The sequence below is a fragment of the Porites lutea genome, chromosome 2 (assembly GCF_958299795.1).
Source record: "Porites lutea chromosome 2, jaPorLute2.1, whole genome shotgun sequence".
Taxonomy (NCBI): domain Eukaryota; kingdom Metazoa; phylum Cnidaria; class Anthozoa; order Scleractinia; family Poritidae; genus Porites; species Porites lutea.
This window is the reverse complement of record NC_133202.1, coordinates 45445809-45463665: the sequence shown is the minus strand read 5'-3', so window position 1 is coordinate 45463665 and position 17857 is coordinate 45445809. Positions and strand designations below refer to the sequence as shown.

At 39.2% G+C, this 17857-nt stretch overlaps 1 protein-coding gene across 1 annotated transcript; it reads right to left on the bottom strand.

The window, feature by feature from the left end:
* Nucleotides 1-543: 543 nt before the first annotated feature.
* LOC140928782 (inactive phospholipase C-like protein 1) lies at nt 544-7393 on the bottom strand. The gene is made up of 11 exons (XM_073378565.1): nt 7277-7393; nt 6905-6952; nt 6150-6200; nt 5538-5609; nt 4985-5098; nt 4301-4369; nt 3461-3514; nt 2646-2681; nt 1980-2036; nt 1723-1818; nt 544-989 (listed from the first exon to the last, which is right to left on the bottom strand). Exons 5-11 carry the CDS (start codon nt 5012-5014, stop codon nt 933-935), a joined length of 399 nt encoding a protein of 132 aa, XP_073234666.1. The 5' UTR covers nt 5015-5098; nt 5538-5609; nt 6150-6200; nt 6905-6952; nt 7277-7393; the 3' UTR covers nt 544-932.
* Nucleotides 7394-17857: the final 10464 nt, after the last annotated feature.

Below are 17857 nucleotides of genomic sequence, written 5' to 3'. Positions count from 1 at the left end.
GGGCGGGGGAGGCACTGTTGTTGATGCAAACTACTAAAACAAAATGAGTCACAGGGTTCGTACAGATTTTTGGATCCAAAATTGAAGACTTTTTCCAGACTTTTTTTTGCAAAACAATAATTTCTTTTTTCAGACTCAAGGTTATCTACTAGGTGATCAACAGAGACCTTGGAAAGTCTTTTTCATGAGGCACTGCAAACATACGGGCGAGATTGGATAAGATTTGACCAAAACGACAAAAAATTCACTTATAAAGCACTTGTTGTAGCTTTGAAAAAAACTCAAGACTTTTTACCATTTTTGCAGACTTTATCTCTGTTTTCCAGACTTTTTCCAGGTCGGAAAAATTGCTGGACAAATTTCAAGACTTTTTCAAGAATTCAAGACTCTGCACAAACCCTGGAGACACCATTTTGAAATGAAGAATTTCTATACAGTAAAACCATATTACGTGCCGTTTACCAGCTCGGGTTTGATAAAAGTCAAGATCCTATGGATGTTTGAAAGAACCGTTTTCATCTTTTGACGTAATAATGACTTCGCTTTAAAGGGCTATTTACAATCCTCTTTTATTTGACGATCAATTTCTTATATCTATTATCCCTTTCACTCTTTAAGTACGCTCTGAAATCATTAGAGGCTTCATCAGATTTTTCTTTTTACGCTGGGTAATCTTAATTGTACACAAGCACACCAAAAAACGGTCATTGCCAGTGCGAAAGGCGGATAGAAATGTTACACAAATTTAACGCACACCGGCGCAAGACAAGAGTAAAGATTACACACCTACACTATAAATAGACATATCTAAATTGCTATCGAACCACAATCGACCAAGAACACTGCGGTGGCGTCTTCAGTATGTTCATTAACTGTTATTGAAGTATTTACAGCGTACATGGGTAAATATCTAGACAGTAGGTAAGGGCGAGTCAGAGGTTACACCCAACAGATTTCACGAGACCGGTGGAGATAGTTGCCTCTTGTATCTGACAATAAAAGAAATCATAATTATGATTCGAGGCTACAAAAGACAATTCTACAGTTGTGTGCTCAGTGTCCTGGCCTTTGAATAGAAGGGAGGATGGAGGTGACATGTACATGATCCTGTTCGCGGGCTTGTTAGCATGAGAAAAACACGATTTGCACATGAAAAGAAGGAAGAAGGTTACCTCCAGCCTTACTTCTATTCAATGGCCAGGGCACTGAACACAAAATTGAAAAATGAACAGAGGTAACCTTAAAAGGCTAACGTTCCGTTCACGAGTGTCAAATCTCACGAATCAATATCCTATTACATGGCTAACGTGAAACAAGTGTATTTTGTCCCTATCAAGGAATGATCACAGGCTTTCATGGCAAAATGGGAAAATGTAAAACTGAGAAAAGTCTGGGAAACCTTCACCTCTTCAATGCCAATAGGTCATTTCCGAGTTCCAAAACTCTCACTTTCAAAATAAGCCAAGGAAAAAACCTCTCTTGTGAAAATGAGTTTCATTTGCATGACTACCGCACAATCAGACGACGGAAGACTGGATCCTAGCGCGAGACCCAATTTTTGGCGGGAAATTGTCACGGCCACCAACTCCCTTCAATCGCTCAAACAAAGAAAATCATTTTCACATCAATGGCTTTGCAGTAAACCAGGTTTTAAAATTGAGGCATAAAGCAACTACGAAAAAGGACGCCTATTTCAAATAGTATTTATATAACTTAAGTCACCTGTCGAAGATATTCCTGGCATTCACTTTTCGCGTTCAAGAGTAATTCTGCCTGGCCTTTTAACACCCGGATGTTCCAAGCAAAGCTTTCCACCGCCTGCGAGAAAAGAAAAACAAAGAACGAAAATAAGCCGAGGGAAAATGAAAATCCCGCCCTTGTGGCTTCACGAATATTTCTGAACCGCACAACAAAAACATAGGAAACCGTTTTAAATCCTTCATGGACTAAAACTGAGTGCCCTGAAACAAAAAGGTTACCTTTGTTAGTCGCTTTCCTTTTATCCCCTCTTTAACACAGGCGTTGTGCAATTCTTCCTGCAAAAGAAGATTTTAATGTTTTTTTTTTTCCTGACACTCTGCTAATTAAAGCACATGGATAATGAGCCAAACACATATCGAAGCAGATTGGTCGCGCAACCAGAGCTAGGCGCGTGAAAAACGTGTCCGCGAAGGTCACTTCTTATTGGTTGCTGACAAAGTAACATGATTTTTCACAACGAGTCAAAAACTATCTTATAAAGTAAAACCTAAACAAACTATACTTGCAATAGGCAATTAACAAGGCGCTCTATAAATCGGACCGTTTCATCCGAATGACTACGTCACCATGGAGTGGTTTGAGTCTAACTATTCTTTCCCCTGAGTCGCATCGCGTAAGATGTTTTATCCAATGAGAACTTGAAAAAATCAATTTGTAAGGTTTGCGTTCTTAGGACATACAAGGAATAGACCTCTTTACCTGAGCGTGCTGTATTCTCAAAAGAAGGTCATGTGATAATACTCTTGAGGTGAGCTGTTTCGAGTTTGGACTCAAAGGAGTTCCGAATCTTGGTTTGGATTCATGTAAAGAAACTCAGAGTCCGTACTTAGATTGAGTTTTGCTTAAATAAAGATAAAGAGATATAAAAAACCAATTCAACTTACATGCCATTCAAGGCCAGCTCTCTCGCACTGAACAAGCTACGGTAAAGAATAAAGAAAATATAATTGCAAACAAAATCCAAGGGACTTTCCATTCTCTAAATCATGTAGTTACTACCTTGTTTTTATATAGTTTCTTTTTTAGGAATCTCAACCATTTATAATTTGCTGCGATTAAAACGTTTAAAATCAGTTCCATGAGGCAATCTGTACGAAGGCGGACCCTGTATTAAGAAGACAGTCACACAGTGCGTTTTATGATGTACTAAACCCCTATTTTTCTTGCCACATTTTCGGTAAAACGGACCTGTATTAAGCCGATAATCGAGAGGGTTCGCGTAATACACGTTTAACCGTTCAAGTTCCCTTTTGTTTCCTACCACAAAGTTAGTCAAGGTATTTCCTCGCACACGTATTCCAACTTGATCATCCCTGCCCATATCTCAAAAGCTCTCTTTTCAAGTGAACTACTTGCAAAGTAAGACATCACGTCTTTGCCACCTGACGCACGTATACGAAATGTAAAATGTAAAAATGAAAATGTTCTAGGAGTTTTAAAATCCTCGAAATATATTTCGCTCTTCGAGCCTCGTCAGTCGAAGAGCGAAATATATTTCGAGGATTTTAAAACTCCTAGAACATTTTTATTTTTATTTTTACCTTTTACATTTCGTATACGTGCGTCGAATGTGGTTAAGACGTGACGTCTTATTTTGCAAGTAGTTCAAGTTATTCGAATACATTCCTAACCTCGGCATTTACAATTTCTCTTTTCAAGGCTGAACTGGTATCCGAGCAAATTATCCAGCATGACTTACCCTTTCGTGTACTGAATCACAATTTTCGATCAATGCTTTGGAATCTTGAACTACCTGAAAAAAGAATAAACGTTTACTTAACTTTTCTTCACTTTAAAATGACATTTAATTCTTGGTGAAATTCGCTGGCACTTTAGCTTATTTCGTTGTTTTTATGTCCCTTTCGGCTATTTACCAGCAAAGAATTCGGTAACGCATGCCCCACTCACCGATACAGGCCAGTTTTTACCGTTTCACAGAAAACGATTAACCTGTTCTAATTATCCACAGGATAAATCACTATCCAGTAGACAGGTAATGGGTAAGGCAATTACGCCATCCACAAGATAGAACCTTATTCAGCACATGAGCCGAACAAATTGAACCACTGCTCTGTTTGGAACTATTCTTTAGATATTTCAGCGAATTCAGCTATTATCGGTTGTTGAACTTAAGTATTTTTACTTAATCCATGAAGTGGATAGTAGATTACAATGCGGTGTAGTACTTTTTTGCTTACTATCAATTGACGAGATACAACTCACTTTGACTATGAACAGGACTACCGCATATGTCGATTACACTCACACGAACGTTCATATCCCACTTCACACTTAAAGCGTAACGGACCTATATTTCGGCGGTACGCGGTACGAAGCACGCGCGTGCAGCTTATCGATTAACGATCAGGTTTTATCCTGGATCCGCACCTTGGGCTTGTAACTTGTAACCTTCTCATTGAGATACGATGGTTCTTTAGTAGCTACCAAGAACATTGACCTAGTTGTGTTGAAACAATATTTGTGAAAAATAAAAAAAAAGAGGATTGAAAAAAGTGGAAAAGAAAGTTAATTGTTTCACCTGCTCTATCGCTGTCAGGGCTTTTTTCAACATCTCTGGTAAGCTTCCGTGTGCTTCAAAAAAAGGATACTGTAAAACAAAAGATGAACGTTGGAAAAACAAGTAAATATGAACCTTAGTGTCCGGGTCAAACGCCGTGCTTTAAATGAGCCGAACTCAATTTAATTTGTCTTAAAAAGCGGCTCAGCAAAAAAGACCAGTTCTGGATCTTTAAATGTTCGCCCGTTTTACCCAATGGGCGAACTTGATAATTTAGGTCGACCCAAACTGTAATCCAGTAAATTCGGATCATATGAAGCACGGCGTTTCGCCCGACCCAAAAAAAACTACGACAGTCAGGGCAAGGGGAACGTCAAACAAACAAACAAACAAACAAAAACAAAACCTATAGCTTGGCTTAGATGGCAAAACAACAACTCTGCAAGTGCATTACACTGTTGGTACATTTTGTCTGTCGTCCTCTGTCAATTAACACGTGAAATGACCAACTTTTCAGTTTTACAGATAACATAACCGTGGTCTCCTTTTCTCTTATCGAGACTGAGGGGAATAACAAAGGACATTGAAGTGAGATTTAGGGATAAACTGCATTCATTTCTGTTCCATTATTCTCCAAGTATATGAATTTTGATAATTCCAAACTGGCCTATTTATAACAAGAAGTGAAAATGTCTTGAACAGTACCTCATCTTTCATAACAAGGCCCAAAGCCATGAATTCCGACGTTAAGTCCAGTCGAGAAGCCAAGAGTCTGATTCATTGCTTAAGGTTTGATCGGGGTGCTACGCCACAGACTTCCTACAAAAAAAACAGAGTATAAAATGACACAGGGTACTGAGTAGTTACTGAGAAAAACTCTCATTTTGGCTGCGTGACGACCCAACTCTGATCTCGTCTAATGCAATCTCCTGCAATAACTTCAGCTACTACGGATCTCTGGGGAAACGTTATTCACTCGAATACGCGCCGCACCCCTTGAGAGAGAAGGCAGTGCTGTGTTAGAATGTAAATCCTTAAATTTAAGAGCGAAAATTACTCGATTTTAAGTAAAATGAAACACTACGTTACTGTTTAATGCAGTTAAGACCATTTCCTAGTATACCCTTGCTATTACTAACGATCTGTACAAAGAAAATCTACAACAGTTTTTCAGTGAGGGATAAATTGGAATAAGGACCGAAGTCATAATATCATAGACATGCCACCAAGCATAATCAGTTGAAAAGAAAAGAATTACCCTGAAATTTCCAAGAGACGCTTGGACATTTTCTCATAGATCTGTGCCATCCCTGAGAGGTTGAATAGCCACCTAATTGGAGAAACACAACAGAAAAAGATTGAAGCAGCTTTCAAATGAATTCAAAATTACCGTGGCCAATTACGATTCTCCCAGAATTTAAAGGAAAAAATCAGATCTAACAGCAAATACTTTTAGCCAACGCCGGCCAAAATTAGAAATTAGAAAGCCACGATTGGTTTTGATTTCACTTCTGATTGGTTCAGAATTTAGTGCCAGGTTTGTCAGCCAATCAAAAAACATGGCAAATGAATGACTTAAATTATCTTTGACTCTTAGCAGAAATTGCTCTACTGAAACATTTACGCTGCTTTCTTTCTGAAAATTTTCTCGCATTTTTTTCGCTGTATAACCACGAGAGAAAGCCCCGAGACGCTTTTACTTCACAGAGTCAGTTTGTTTGTAAGTGCCTTATCAATGGAGCAGCGTGCTTTGAGTTAGTACCCAGGCCTGCTTGGTAGATTTTGGAGAGTGCGGGCCTTGCTCTGTTACGGAATAAATTCACCGTTAAATGTTGTGGCTGTTGAAGGAGTAAAAGGTAACTTTACTCACCTTAAACGTATCATCAACCGCTTTGACTCCAACCGTATTCATACTTGTGTACTAAAACATACGACAATGTACAGATCACTACACAATACATGATCAAAGATCCTTGAAACTAATATCGGAAAGGAACAACTCACCACCAACCACTCGCATTAAAGGGCTGAGGCCGGTTGCTCGAAGCCTGTTTAGGCTTAAGAGGTATCAAAATGTATAGGTTTCCATGGTATTTTACGCTGGTAAGCACTAACCATGCTTCGAGCAACCCGGGCCTGGCCGCTAAGCAGAGCAGTGGATATACCAGTTGTAATGCTAAACGTGGAGAAACGCTAAAGTATACTGCTGCTAAGAGGAAGAAAGAACCATATTTATTTGAACTGTGCCGTCCCCAGAGCGTTTTGTGTCATGTCCGCTGGGCATTGGAAAACTGTGTACCAGTGATACGCGCGCCAACATACTAGAACCATTTTGAGCGCAGGTCAGCATTACAACAGTATTATACGCGGAAAACATTACACGCGCGGAAAAATACGCAACCAGTATTGAGCGTACACAGTGTGCAACAAACTAAACAAATCATATGAGTAAGTAGACGAGAAATAGCAGGATTAAGATCACTATTCGCGAGAAAACAACAACAACAACAACAACAACAACCAGTGCTTAGCTGAGGATTCTCGCTCTGAGCGAGTTGCTCTGAGGGATTACGACAAAGAAGCAAGTTAGCTATTATTGCTATCATTAACAGAAAGCTAAGTTACCTCACGCGCCTTTTTCGATTTCCTTAAAGATGCTTTCCTTGGTTTTTGCTGCAAACAATAACACAACATAAAGAGTAAATTAAGACCACACCAAACAGAGAAACAATATCAATGAAAAATCAAATTCCCTGACACCAAAGTGAAAAAAAAAAAGATGTATGGCAATCAATTTTAAGTAGAATGATATGTGTGGAAAGAATAACTCAGAAAAAACTTCTGAGTTTTTTCTGATTTCCAGATAGGAATTGAATCCACGCCATTCCAGACACTAGTGGATGCTCTGAACACTGAGCTACTCAGTACTGTGAACTCTGCAGGTCATTTGTGGCAATCAGTAAGGAGAATTACTAAACCAAGCTTGGAGAGACTTACAGCTACAGCGTCGTTTAGATTGGTGACAGTCAAGTGTAGAAACAAGGTGGCGGAATCTAGGACTTCTCCTTGAGATGATAAGAGTTTCACATGACGATAACCTGAGATGCAGAGTAAGCATTAACAAAAAATGAATACATTACTAAACAAACCAGTTTGTGTATGCAGATGCAAGTATACTGCATTGAAGCGACAGCTTTACCTCCCGAAGTTGAATCGAGAAATTCTAATAGAGACCTTTACATTCCAGGACGAGAATTGACTTAAAGCTTTTTCGCGTATTCTCAAAAAACATACACCTCGGAAAGCTTCATTGTGCCTTTTATTTAAATCAGAAAAGTTAGCACGATTATTTTCATTGAAGGAGGTTACTGTAGATCTCTCCCGATCGCAAAATGATTAAACTTCTAACATTATATAATTTGTTTCCGCAACTAAGACATTTTCGCTAAAACCCGTTGAAGAATAATGACGGCGATCGCGTTTTCCCGCCAAAATGACGCTTGTTCACGCGCGTGCACTACCTAAGACTGAGAAAATCTCGTCCTTGTAGTCGTCCTTGTGTTAGAATCTAAAGCTCTCTACTTTTAAAGCATGAGACTCCTTTCACCTGAAGCTAGTCTTAGCCGAGCGCATGAGCGAGCGCGTTAGCCGTTGGTAGTGTGGGGTTAATTATTTGCGGGTTAGTTGTGCTGCCGAATTAGGTCGAAATAGCGATAGTTTGCGTTATATTAATGTCCCAACTAAGGCTTATTGACTTGAAACAAATTAAAGGGGTCATTTTTTCCGGTAACTAGCACAATGCAGGAATTGTCCTCCTCCATTCAACGTTGGGGTGTTTGTTGTTTTCTACAAACGGATCAACTACATAGTCAATCTACAGGTAGCTCGAAGAGCGGCACAACATTACATGGAGGGGGTGAGGAAGAGAAAATAAATATTTTCTCCTTTTTAAGTTGGAAAAGCGTTAGAGAAGCCCTTAAAGGTAAGTGTCTCAACTAATTTGTTACGATTGTAGCTTACAAGGCAGGTGTTGTGAAAGTGAAATCAGGCGCATGAGAACCCGAGGTGAAGGCGGAGGTGCAGGAGGAATTATCTCTTCGATCCTTCTTTCCTTCCTCGCGAGCCCCTCGCGCTCCCTTCGCACGTACCCGGTCTTTCCTCTTGAGAGTATTTTGAGCGCCATCTAACACGTAGGCAAGGTCAACAATGTTAAGACACAAAATAAACATGACCAATAAAAAAGCCCGAAACTTACGTCACCCTTTGCTGTCAAGCCTTTGGCTTGGGAAACTGTTGACCACTTATAACATACCATTGAAAGAAAACGGTGGAATTGAGAAGAGTTGACTAACTTGATAGGACAGGAAAGAACATAAAACACAAGATGGACACCAGATGTAATTAGCTCCTAGCAAAACTTAGTGATCCTACTTTAGTATTTACAATGAAGAGAACTATAAATTAGAGTTGCCCTAACATAACTACATTGCATGGCAAAACAGCACTGTACCGTGAGAATTTTGAATCTTTTTTAATTTTCATTTGCCACACAATAATTACAAAAAAAATAGGAAAAGAAGAAAAAAAGAAGTGGCGAGGAGACCTAACAGAAACTATAGGAGATTATGAGAGGTTAGGCCTCCTCGAAGTATGAGCTAGAGCTGTTTCACATCAATTGAAGAAAAGACGGCCAAAAGTCGAAGATGAAAAGATTTATGAACTGTTTTCATACTTACTCAATAATTTAATCTTCAGTTTTTTCTTAAAAGAGGAGAGGGATTGAGAGTTGATGACCTTGTTGTCAAGTGAATTAAAAAACTTAGGCCCTTGAAAAAAGGGCGAAAACTTCTACGTGTTTGTACGACAATACGGTAGACGGTAGGCCTGGGAATTTCTTGTATTGTAAGAGTGGAATTGATTGCTTTGAGAGAAATTATTATTAAACTTTGGAGGTAAGAATGAATTTTTGCAAGAATACATAAATTGGCCCAGTTGAAGCAAACGGATATCATTAAATTTTAGTATATCGAGGTCCTTAAAGATGGGTTCAGTATGAGCATTGAAATGTGATTTATTAATAATTCTAATAATGCGCTCTTGCAGGATAACAAGGCGGCGGAGATTGGTTTTATAGGTCGAAGCCCAAACGATATTGCAGTAGTAAAAATAAGGATAAATTAAGGAATATTAGAGCATACGTAAAGACGATTTAGGAAGAAAGAAGCTGCATCTAGATATTATACCGATTGACTTCGCAACTTTACTTGCAACGTGTGATATTTCCGACGTCCAATTTAGGTTTTCATCCAAAATTACGCCTAGAAAATTTGTCTCCTTTAATACTTCAACAATATTTTGATTATCTATACTTATTTGAATATTACAAATTGAACGCTTTTGTCTTGGTTTAAAGACCATAAATTTAGTCTTTTTAAGATTTAGAGAAAGCTTGTCTGCTTTAAACCAGATTGACAGTTTGTCCATCTCCAAGTTTAACATATCTGAGAGATGGTTCAGATCTTTATGTGACATGAAAACATTGGTATCGTCAGCGAACAATATCAGATTTAATAGATTAGAAGCATTTTTGATGTCGTTAATGTACCCCGAGGGACCCCACAAGAGATTTCATTTCTTAACGAACGGTGGTCATTATATTCAACATATTGCTTTCTGTTTGAAAAGTAACTTCTTATCCAGTCCAGCGCTAAGCCACGAATACCGTAATGTTCGAGTTTATCAAAAAGGATGATATGATTTACAGTGTCAAAGGCTTATGAGAGGTCAAGAAAAATACCTACGGAAAATTCACCTTGGTCAGGTCAAAGGCCGTGGAGATCTTATCATGCAAGTCGATTAGCGCTTGAGTGCAGTGGAATGATTTTTCCTGAAGCCGTATTGGTTACTACAGAGGATGTTGAAATTCATCAGATATTGCATTAAACGATTGTAGATAACTCTTTTAAAGAATTTTGAAAAGCTGGGAAGCACCGAGATAGGTCGGTAGTTGGTGAAAAGCGACTGATCATCAGATTTAAAAATAGGTATCATGCGAGTGATTTTCATTTCATTGGGGACAATACCATGCTGGATTGAATTTTTCGCATCACACCCCCAAACCTCGTTCCCAGTTCCTACCACTTAGTATCTAAAGCGATAAAGGTCTATTTTGAAAAGTAATGTGCTGCGCGGAGGATATTGGCAAGGACAAACGCTCTTGATGCAACGTGCTCTGTCCTAGGAGAGACTGCTAAAGAGACTGTCACACGTCCCAAAAGAAAGACTATTCACTTGCCTTCACTTGAAGAATTTGTGGTGAAATACCTAGAATGACATCCTTTGTATTGGGGTTAAAATACGCCACTTCTGAAGAAGAACCACAAAAATTGAGTTCAAGTATCATTTAACACTCAAGACGTCAATAAGGCATCTGCTAAGACAATCAGAACTCAAAAGCAAAACTTGCACGACAAACCACGTGCGGAGTGGACCATGATTTTCTCTTGGGATCAAGTTGAGTTGTTTCCTTACCTTCTCTCATGACCGAGGGTTTTAAAACATATCCACAGCCACCATTCTCAAGAAATTTACCATCATTTAAGTTCATCATAAGACCGAGCGTTTGGTAATTTAGTGCCACTGGAGATGAAAAAAGAAAAAAGCCGGGAAATAAAGAATTACACAACACAACATGGAGGTTAAGTAATCACAAAGGCAAAGGCAGCGAGAACAGAACGATAGGTTACGATACAAAAAATGCTCTGCACTAGCGCTTTAAATTTTGGCCATTTCTCTGTCTTTTCAACAAACGAAAACGTCAAAAACGCCAACTTTTTGTGGAGAACGAAGACACAAAACTTAATTTTATGAACCTGAAAAAGTGCCTTAACTCGCAACATAAGGTACACTAAACAAACTGGAACAATTTCAAAGTAGATTAAAGAAGGAAGTTTCTCCTTGGCATTGCCATCACAACTTTCTTAGAGTTGAACGACCGGAAACATTCTATCCGTAAGTTTGATCAATGAACGACAATTATTTGAAGTGAGGTGAAAGGAGAAGGTTGTGCGAGAGACTGGGTCAGTGTTGTCTCGAACTGCAGCATGGGACTGTTTTGGGGATCGAATTTTGACTCATTGTCCGGCATTACTATGAAATAATGAATGAAAGAATTTATGGCGTCCCCCGGAAAAGTCCCAGAACTGCCATCCGATACAACACTCAACTACAAATACATGTATAGCGTGCAACATAAATCGGCCAATAATATAACTCACCCATTTGACAGCCGCAGTTCCACATGTCTTGTGGATTAAAGTTACTCGAGTCCACTCGCTTTCCAGCCGGGTACACTCGACTCAAAAACGACTTGTTATAATTGACGAATTCTTCGGGAAGTGTTTGCGTTATCCTTCTGGCAACATTTTCACTAAATGAACACATTTCCCAACATCTTTCTACGAAGAGAAAGAGATAAAAGAAGAAAATAACTGTCGCAAGGAATGAAAATAAGTTTAGTTTTCGATACTGAAATGTTTGGTGAAATAGGAGTTAACATAGAAGAACAGTTGCGACTGGTATACGTTTGGTATACAGAGGATATCACATGGCCGCGCGAAGATACTCTTCGAGTGTTGAAATATATTTCACGAACGAGGGCAGCAACCTATGTAATCAGAGCGCGGCCATGTAATGTTGTATTCAGTATATAAACACCAATGAAATACTAAACCATTTCTCTTTAACATTTTTTGGCTGAGTAAAGCGCCATTTACCATGCAACCGTAGCAATGGTCATCTTTACACGTGTGAAAATAACATGTTATTTTCAAGTAAGTGTGAAGATATCAGGTTTTCGAGCGAAAGCTCACCTGGTACTTCATTGCCAACGGAGGCAACTTAGCTAAGAAGCGAGGTTGCCTCGGCGGCAGATTTAGAATCCCGCACGATGTAGGCAAAAACTCTCAAATTCTGCGTAACCCTCTAAAATTTGCATTTTTGACCATATTTGGGTGTAAGTAAGACCCCATATTTGCATAGTGACGTCATGGTCTTGTATTTAAAACTCGTGGTCCAAAATTGGGTGATTCAGTGTACAGCTGTTCGTTGTCTGTTCAAGAGGACCTAACAGGTGAGCAAGCTCTAGTACGATTTCTAGTTTGAAAGGGCAATTAATGCTCTGGTTTGCTTTATAAATTAGGGTTTTACGCTCAAATTTTTGTCAGAACCAGCTTATTCTTTGCAGCTCGATTTAAAATGAGGTAGCGTGTTCGCTTCTCGACTCAGAACCAGGGTTTTCCGTGTTCTCTTTTGCTTTGTGAATTGAATTTTTAGCGGTAGTTGATCAAGACATAGGGTTATATTCTCAAGACTTATATCAGAACCAGCGTGTTCTTCGCAGATCGATTTACATTGAGCCAGTCCTCAACGTATTTGCGGACCTTTTTTTGGAATTTATTCATGTCTTTAGATTTCGTCAACCAGCATGTTTTTTTGATTTACTTTGAGACAGCCCAAAACTCCCATGAGGAATGCAACGAATTTGCGGACCTTTTGTTTTGAAGACTATCATTATGCCTTTCAAGAGAATCTTTTTCCTGTGACACTCGCTCATTAGATCTTTGTATTTTATTTAAGTTTATATTTTTATACCTCTGATACTTTCCGCCCCATTCTTGCGCTTCTCACATATTTTACTTTACACCAACTCTTCCTTATGTATATTACCACGCGAAATATTTTTCTTATCCCTAATGAAGCTGTTGCTCGGAATTTAATTATTATTTTTCATTTCAGCAGTCAAAGGCCTCATTTGAACTATATTTTTCTTTCTAACGTTTATAGTTTTGATACAAGTGCTAACTTGCTCATATTTACCAACAAAGCTCCAAGCTATGTTGTTATTGTTTAATAAAAGTGAAAGCCTAGAGTGTGCCAAACTTGTTGTTTTGAAGTTGGGTGCCATCCTTTTCTATAGCGGAATCCATTGTAAACCTCTAAAATTATTAAAAAGAAATATCGCGAAGATCTGAATAGGCACATTCCACAAAAGATAAACGAATTCGCCTCGTTGGCACTTGCCGGAAGGTACCCCTAGTTGGTAGCTATATAATAAGGGCCTGTTGATATGAAGGTGGACGATCCCAGGTAGGCGAGGTTACCCACTTAGAAGAAGTAACCCGCCTGTCCAGATAATACTGTTTAGTAAAATCCAGCTAGTGGTCTATTATCAATGCTGCGTTCTGATTGGTTGAGCTACTACTAGGCTATATGTTATAGCCCACTAGTAGCGAAAAGCGCCGTTTTTTGGCAGCAGAAAAAGGATTAAAGTCTAACTTTAACTGGCTAAAATTTTTTTTATCTCGATATTTTTGACCAACTAGTTGGATTTTACTGAAACAATTATTCCTCTCGCCCTCATGGCCTCTGAGTCAATAGCCCATGAGGCCGAAGGCCGAATGGGCTATTGACTCAGAGCCCCATTCGGGCTCGAGGAATAATTGTTAAATATAATTTTAATTTGATCACGCCTGTTTACATGGTAGGCGAGGTGACCCACCCAGGCTTGTTACCCAGTCTGGCAGACCGGGTAACCCTCTCAGCCGGGGTTTAAATTTTGCCACGTAAACGTTTCAAGATGGGGTAACCCGCATAGCTGGGGTCGGATTCGTGTTACACCAAATTCGCAGCAAATGCCTTTGGCGGTGGCTTTACATCATTAAATATAAAACCAAAAGTAGGTTGAGTTTGATCGACCGGGTGAACGTAGTCCCGAATAGGACTGTTGTTGTTGACAGTGACTGACGTTTCGACAACCTGGGCGGTAGTCATCTTCAGAGTCAAAGTGAGTTGTATCACGTCAGTTGATGGTATTATACCCGGGTATTATACTCTGGTTATTGATCTGATTTGTCAATTACGTCGCGATGCTATTGGTCGTCTGCCAGTTAAGCCGTGATGGTATTGGCTATGAAGACTCGTAATCAGTAATTGGTGCGTTTCGATCCGTCTATTGTCACAGTTAAACAGTCGTCTATTGTTAGTCAAATTGTCAGTTCTCCAGTCGTTCTCTCGTACTTAGTTTTGCTTGATCTCGTCAATAAGTCTTTTGTAAGGCGCTGGTAACTCCTGGCTACGATTCAGTGGCGTTTGTTCTAAGTTAGTAAACCAGCTTTCTAAAGTAAGACGTTGATAGTAGTCTGTAGAATACGTTATATATGTCGCAGAGTCCCAGTCAATTTGATGTTTCGTCTTTAAATGGTGCTCTAGATATCTTTGAGATACCAAGAACATCCCTTCCAACGCTAGAGGACAGCAACGTAGCGACAAAGCGTCAATTAGAAAGAATTGTGAATGATATTAACCACCCAAATCAAATTTTTCTCACCAAGCCAAATACCAGCTAAGGCTATAACTTAACATTCAAACCAGGTTAAGTAGCAATACCAAAGTCAGGGACACAAAGACATGCAAATTCATTCATAACATAAGAGCTGCAAGACTCCTTTAATGATCTGTTATTTTTACTTACTTACTTACTTACTTTTCTTTAGTACTTTTCTTTATTAGAATAATCACTTGACACCATTTTATAGTACTGTAAATCCATTGTATATATTTTTAAAAGATGGATAAATAAAGTTATTATCATCTTTCGTCTTGATGTAAAGGAAGAAACAAACTGGAAAAACAAGATATTTTCCCCTTTTTATAGACATTTACGAACAATTAACAAAGAAACAACGCAGTACATCAAGATTTCTGCAGTTAGCTGTGAATTGCGTGATCATTTGAGAGGTGTCATGTTATACAAGTATGTCGGGGCAAACTTGTCAACAATCATTTAAAATAATAAGCATTAGCCTGCGAGCAAGCTCTCCATTTGGGGGATATCGTGAAAAGTACACGCGCGAGAGGCACGCGAGAGGAGACGCGACTGCCGGCCCCTCGCGCATTCGCCGCTCGCTCGCGCCTTCTCGCGCTGCTCGCTTCGCTCGCCCAAATAGGAGAGCTTGCTCGCAGGCTTAATAGGCATCGATCACACAATCTTTCGTGCTCCATGAAGTCTCTGGAGAAATTTTTTTTTCCGAATTGCGTAGTTCCAGAAAATATCCATACCCTCCGTTTTTAAAATGATGACGCCACAAACCAATTCGACAATATATTACGGCGAAATGCATCATGGGAAGACTACATAATCCTCCTTTGACTGGTATGTTGACTTTGTCTGTCCAAATTTTAACCTACCTTTGTTTTAATGAGAACGAAGCTGATGTAGAAATTGTAACCTTACCGAGGAAGAGAATTCTAGTCAGTGTTTGAAAATTTTAACGCAGATCACAATTGAAGACGAGAGTCAACTGGCAGAAATTCGAGAGGTTTTCCCAAAAAAAATTAACCAGCGAATCCTTCGACAATGACAACAAACTTACCTTGAAAAGCTTCTTTGCCTTTTGTAGTTTTTTTTTTTTTCAAGGACCAACGGAGGAAAAAAGGAAACGACATGAGAGGACACAGAGGCTTTTTACCGGAAGTACCATCCCACGCAGGCATGTTTTCTCCGCGGGCAGCTAATCCGACTTAATCCCATTTAATATGTCGCGCTCCTCGAAAGTGCGAAAATTTTCTTGTCGTGTATTAGATTTCAGATACATTTTCTTAATCTTCATTTCGCGCCAGAATAAATTAGTTTGCGCGCAAAGGGCTCCTAAAAAAATCACAAGGTTTGTCCCACTTCGAGTCCACCTTCTGGAGATACGCCGGTTTGGTAGCTGGAATACATTGCCGAGGCAAAGATCTGGCATTTTTTCCTCCTCGTCGGATTTTCTTCACGACAAATGTTTATATTTGTAGTGAGAATGCAGCGCATATCGGTGGATTTTACTTCATGCGGCTTGCTACTTCTGATAGAAGAGTGCCGGATTTCATCGTTTTGTTCATGTTTATTAGTACTGGCAAATGTAAGGTAAATGAACCGACCACTGTAAGGTAAGAATTGAAGTTTTAAATTTGTTACTCGGCGAAAAGTCGTGGAATTGGAATTCGTGAAACTCGTGAGTACTACCTCTGTTACCTAATGTCATGCGATGACTCCTCGCTTTTTCGATGCGTAACACGGATACAAGCGATAAATTTCTTTCGCAAAGTGAAGTATGATTTACTTAACGAGACCATTTGACGAATATTTCTCGTTATATGCTTTATTCATATTTGCTTGGCTTATTCAGGCTACATGCCAGGGCCCGGTTGCATAAAACCTACACTTAAGTGCCCACTTAAGGTGACTCGACCCAGTTTTTTTGGGGGGGTACCATCCTACTTTGAAGCTCTCTGGTATCCCCACCTTTACTTTTATCGTAAGCCTAACACATAGAATGGATAACATATAGATCAATCTACAATATAACATAAAAATTTTGGCGATCTGAGTAAATGTCACGTGGTTATAATGCCACGCCCCTTTGAGGTCTGAGTCGAAAATCTGCTGTTGCCGGCATTTTTTCGTGAAAATCTCTCGGCTACACATAGTGCGCATTAGTGCCTTGCGCTGAACAGAGTTTCACCAAAATCGCAAAGACCCAATTCGAGAAATTCAGCGGTTTCCAAATTTAGGTCATAATTTATGCGAAAATGATAAGCAAACTTTACACGGATTATATCTAATAAACTATGAGATTCATCTCTTTATTTTGGGCATCGTTATAACAGATGGGTCCTTGCAAGTCAGCAAAACGCTTTAGGGCCTTGTAAATGCGCGCGATTTCGAGCAAAGCAAACATATAGAAATTATAGTTTTCGCTATTTGTTGACGTTTGTCAGCGTTTAAGAGTCCTTCTCACGAAAAAAGCATTTTCTTAAAAATTCGTAGTTTTTTTTCCTTCAAATTTTTTCAGGGCCACAATTGATTAACTAACTACCCGCACTCTGAATTTCATGGTCATTGAAAAACTGTGACATTATCTTCTTTAAGCCCAAACTTGAGTAAACATTGAAGATTTTTAGCGTTTTGGCTGAGTTTGTGCTTTGGGAGTTGTCTATTGTTTCTAGTCTGTCATTATACAGCATTCTTGTTCAGCACGCGTGCAATGACCGCGCTTGGCTGACTTCCGAATGCTCACCGAGATATAATAATTTTGGTACAGTAAGACAGGCCATCGCGTGATACATAGAGGTTTAAGTCACAATTTTTAATCAATTCTCGTGCTTCTTGTGCCTTTGCAAAAAAATCAAGAAGTGCTACACACTAAATCTACTTACTATTAAAAAAATATCATTTTTTCATAGGTTAAATGCAAGCCAATAATTAAACCAACTCGTGACGGGAATATCTCGGTGAGCATTCGGAAGTCAGCCAAGCGTGGTCATTGCACGCGTGCTGAACAAGAATGCTGTATAATGACAGACTAGAAACAATAGACAACTCCCAAAGCACAAACTCAGCCAAAACGCTAAAAATCTTCAATGTTTACTCAAGTTTGGGCTTATAGAAGATAATGTCACAGTTTTTCAATGACCATGAAATTCAGAGTCCGGGTAGTTAGTTAATCAATTGTGGCCCTGAAAAAATTTGAAGGAAAA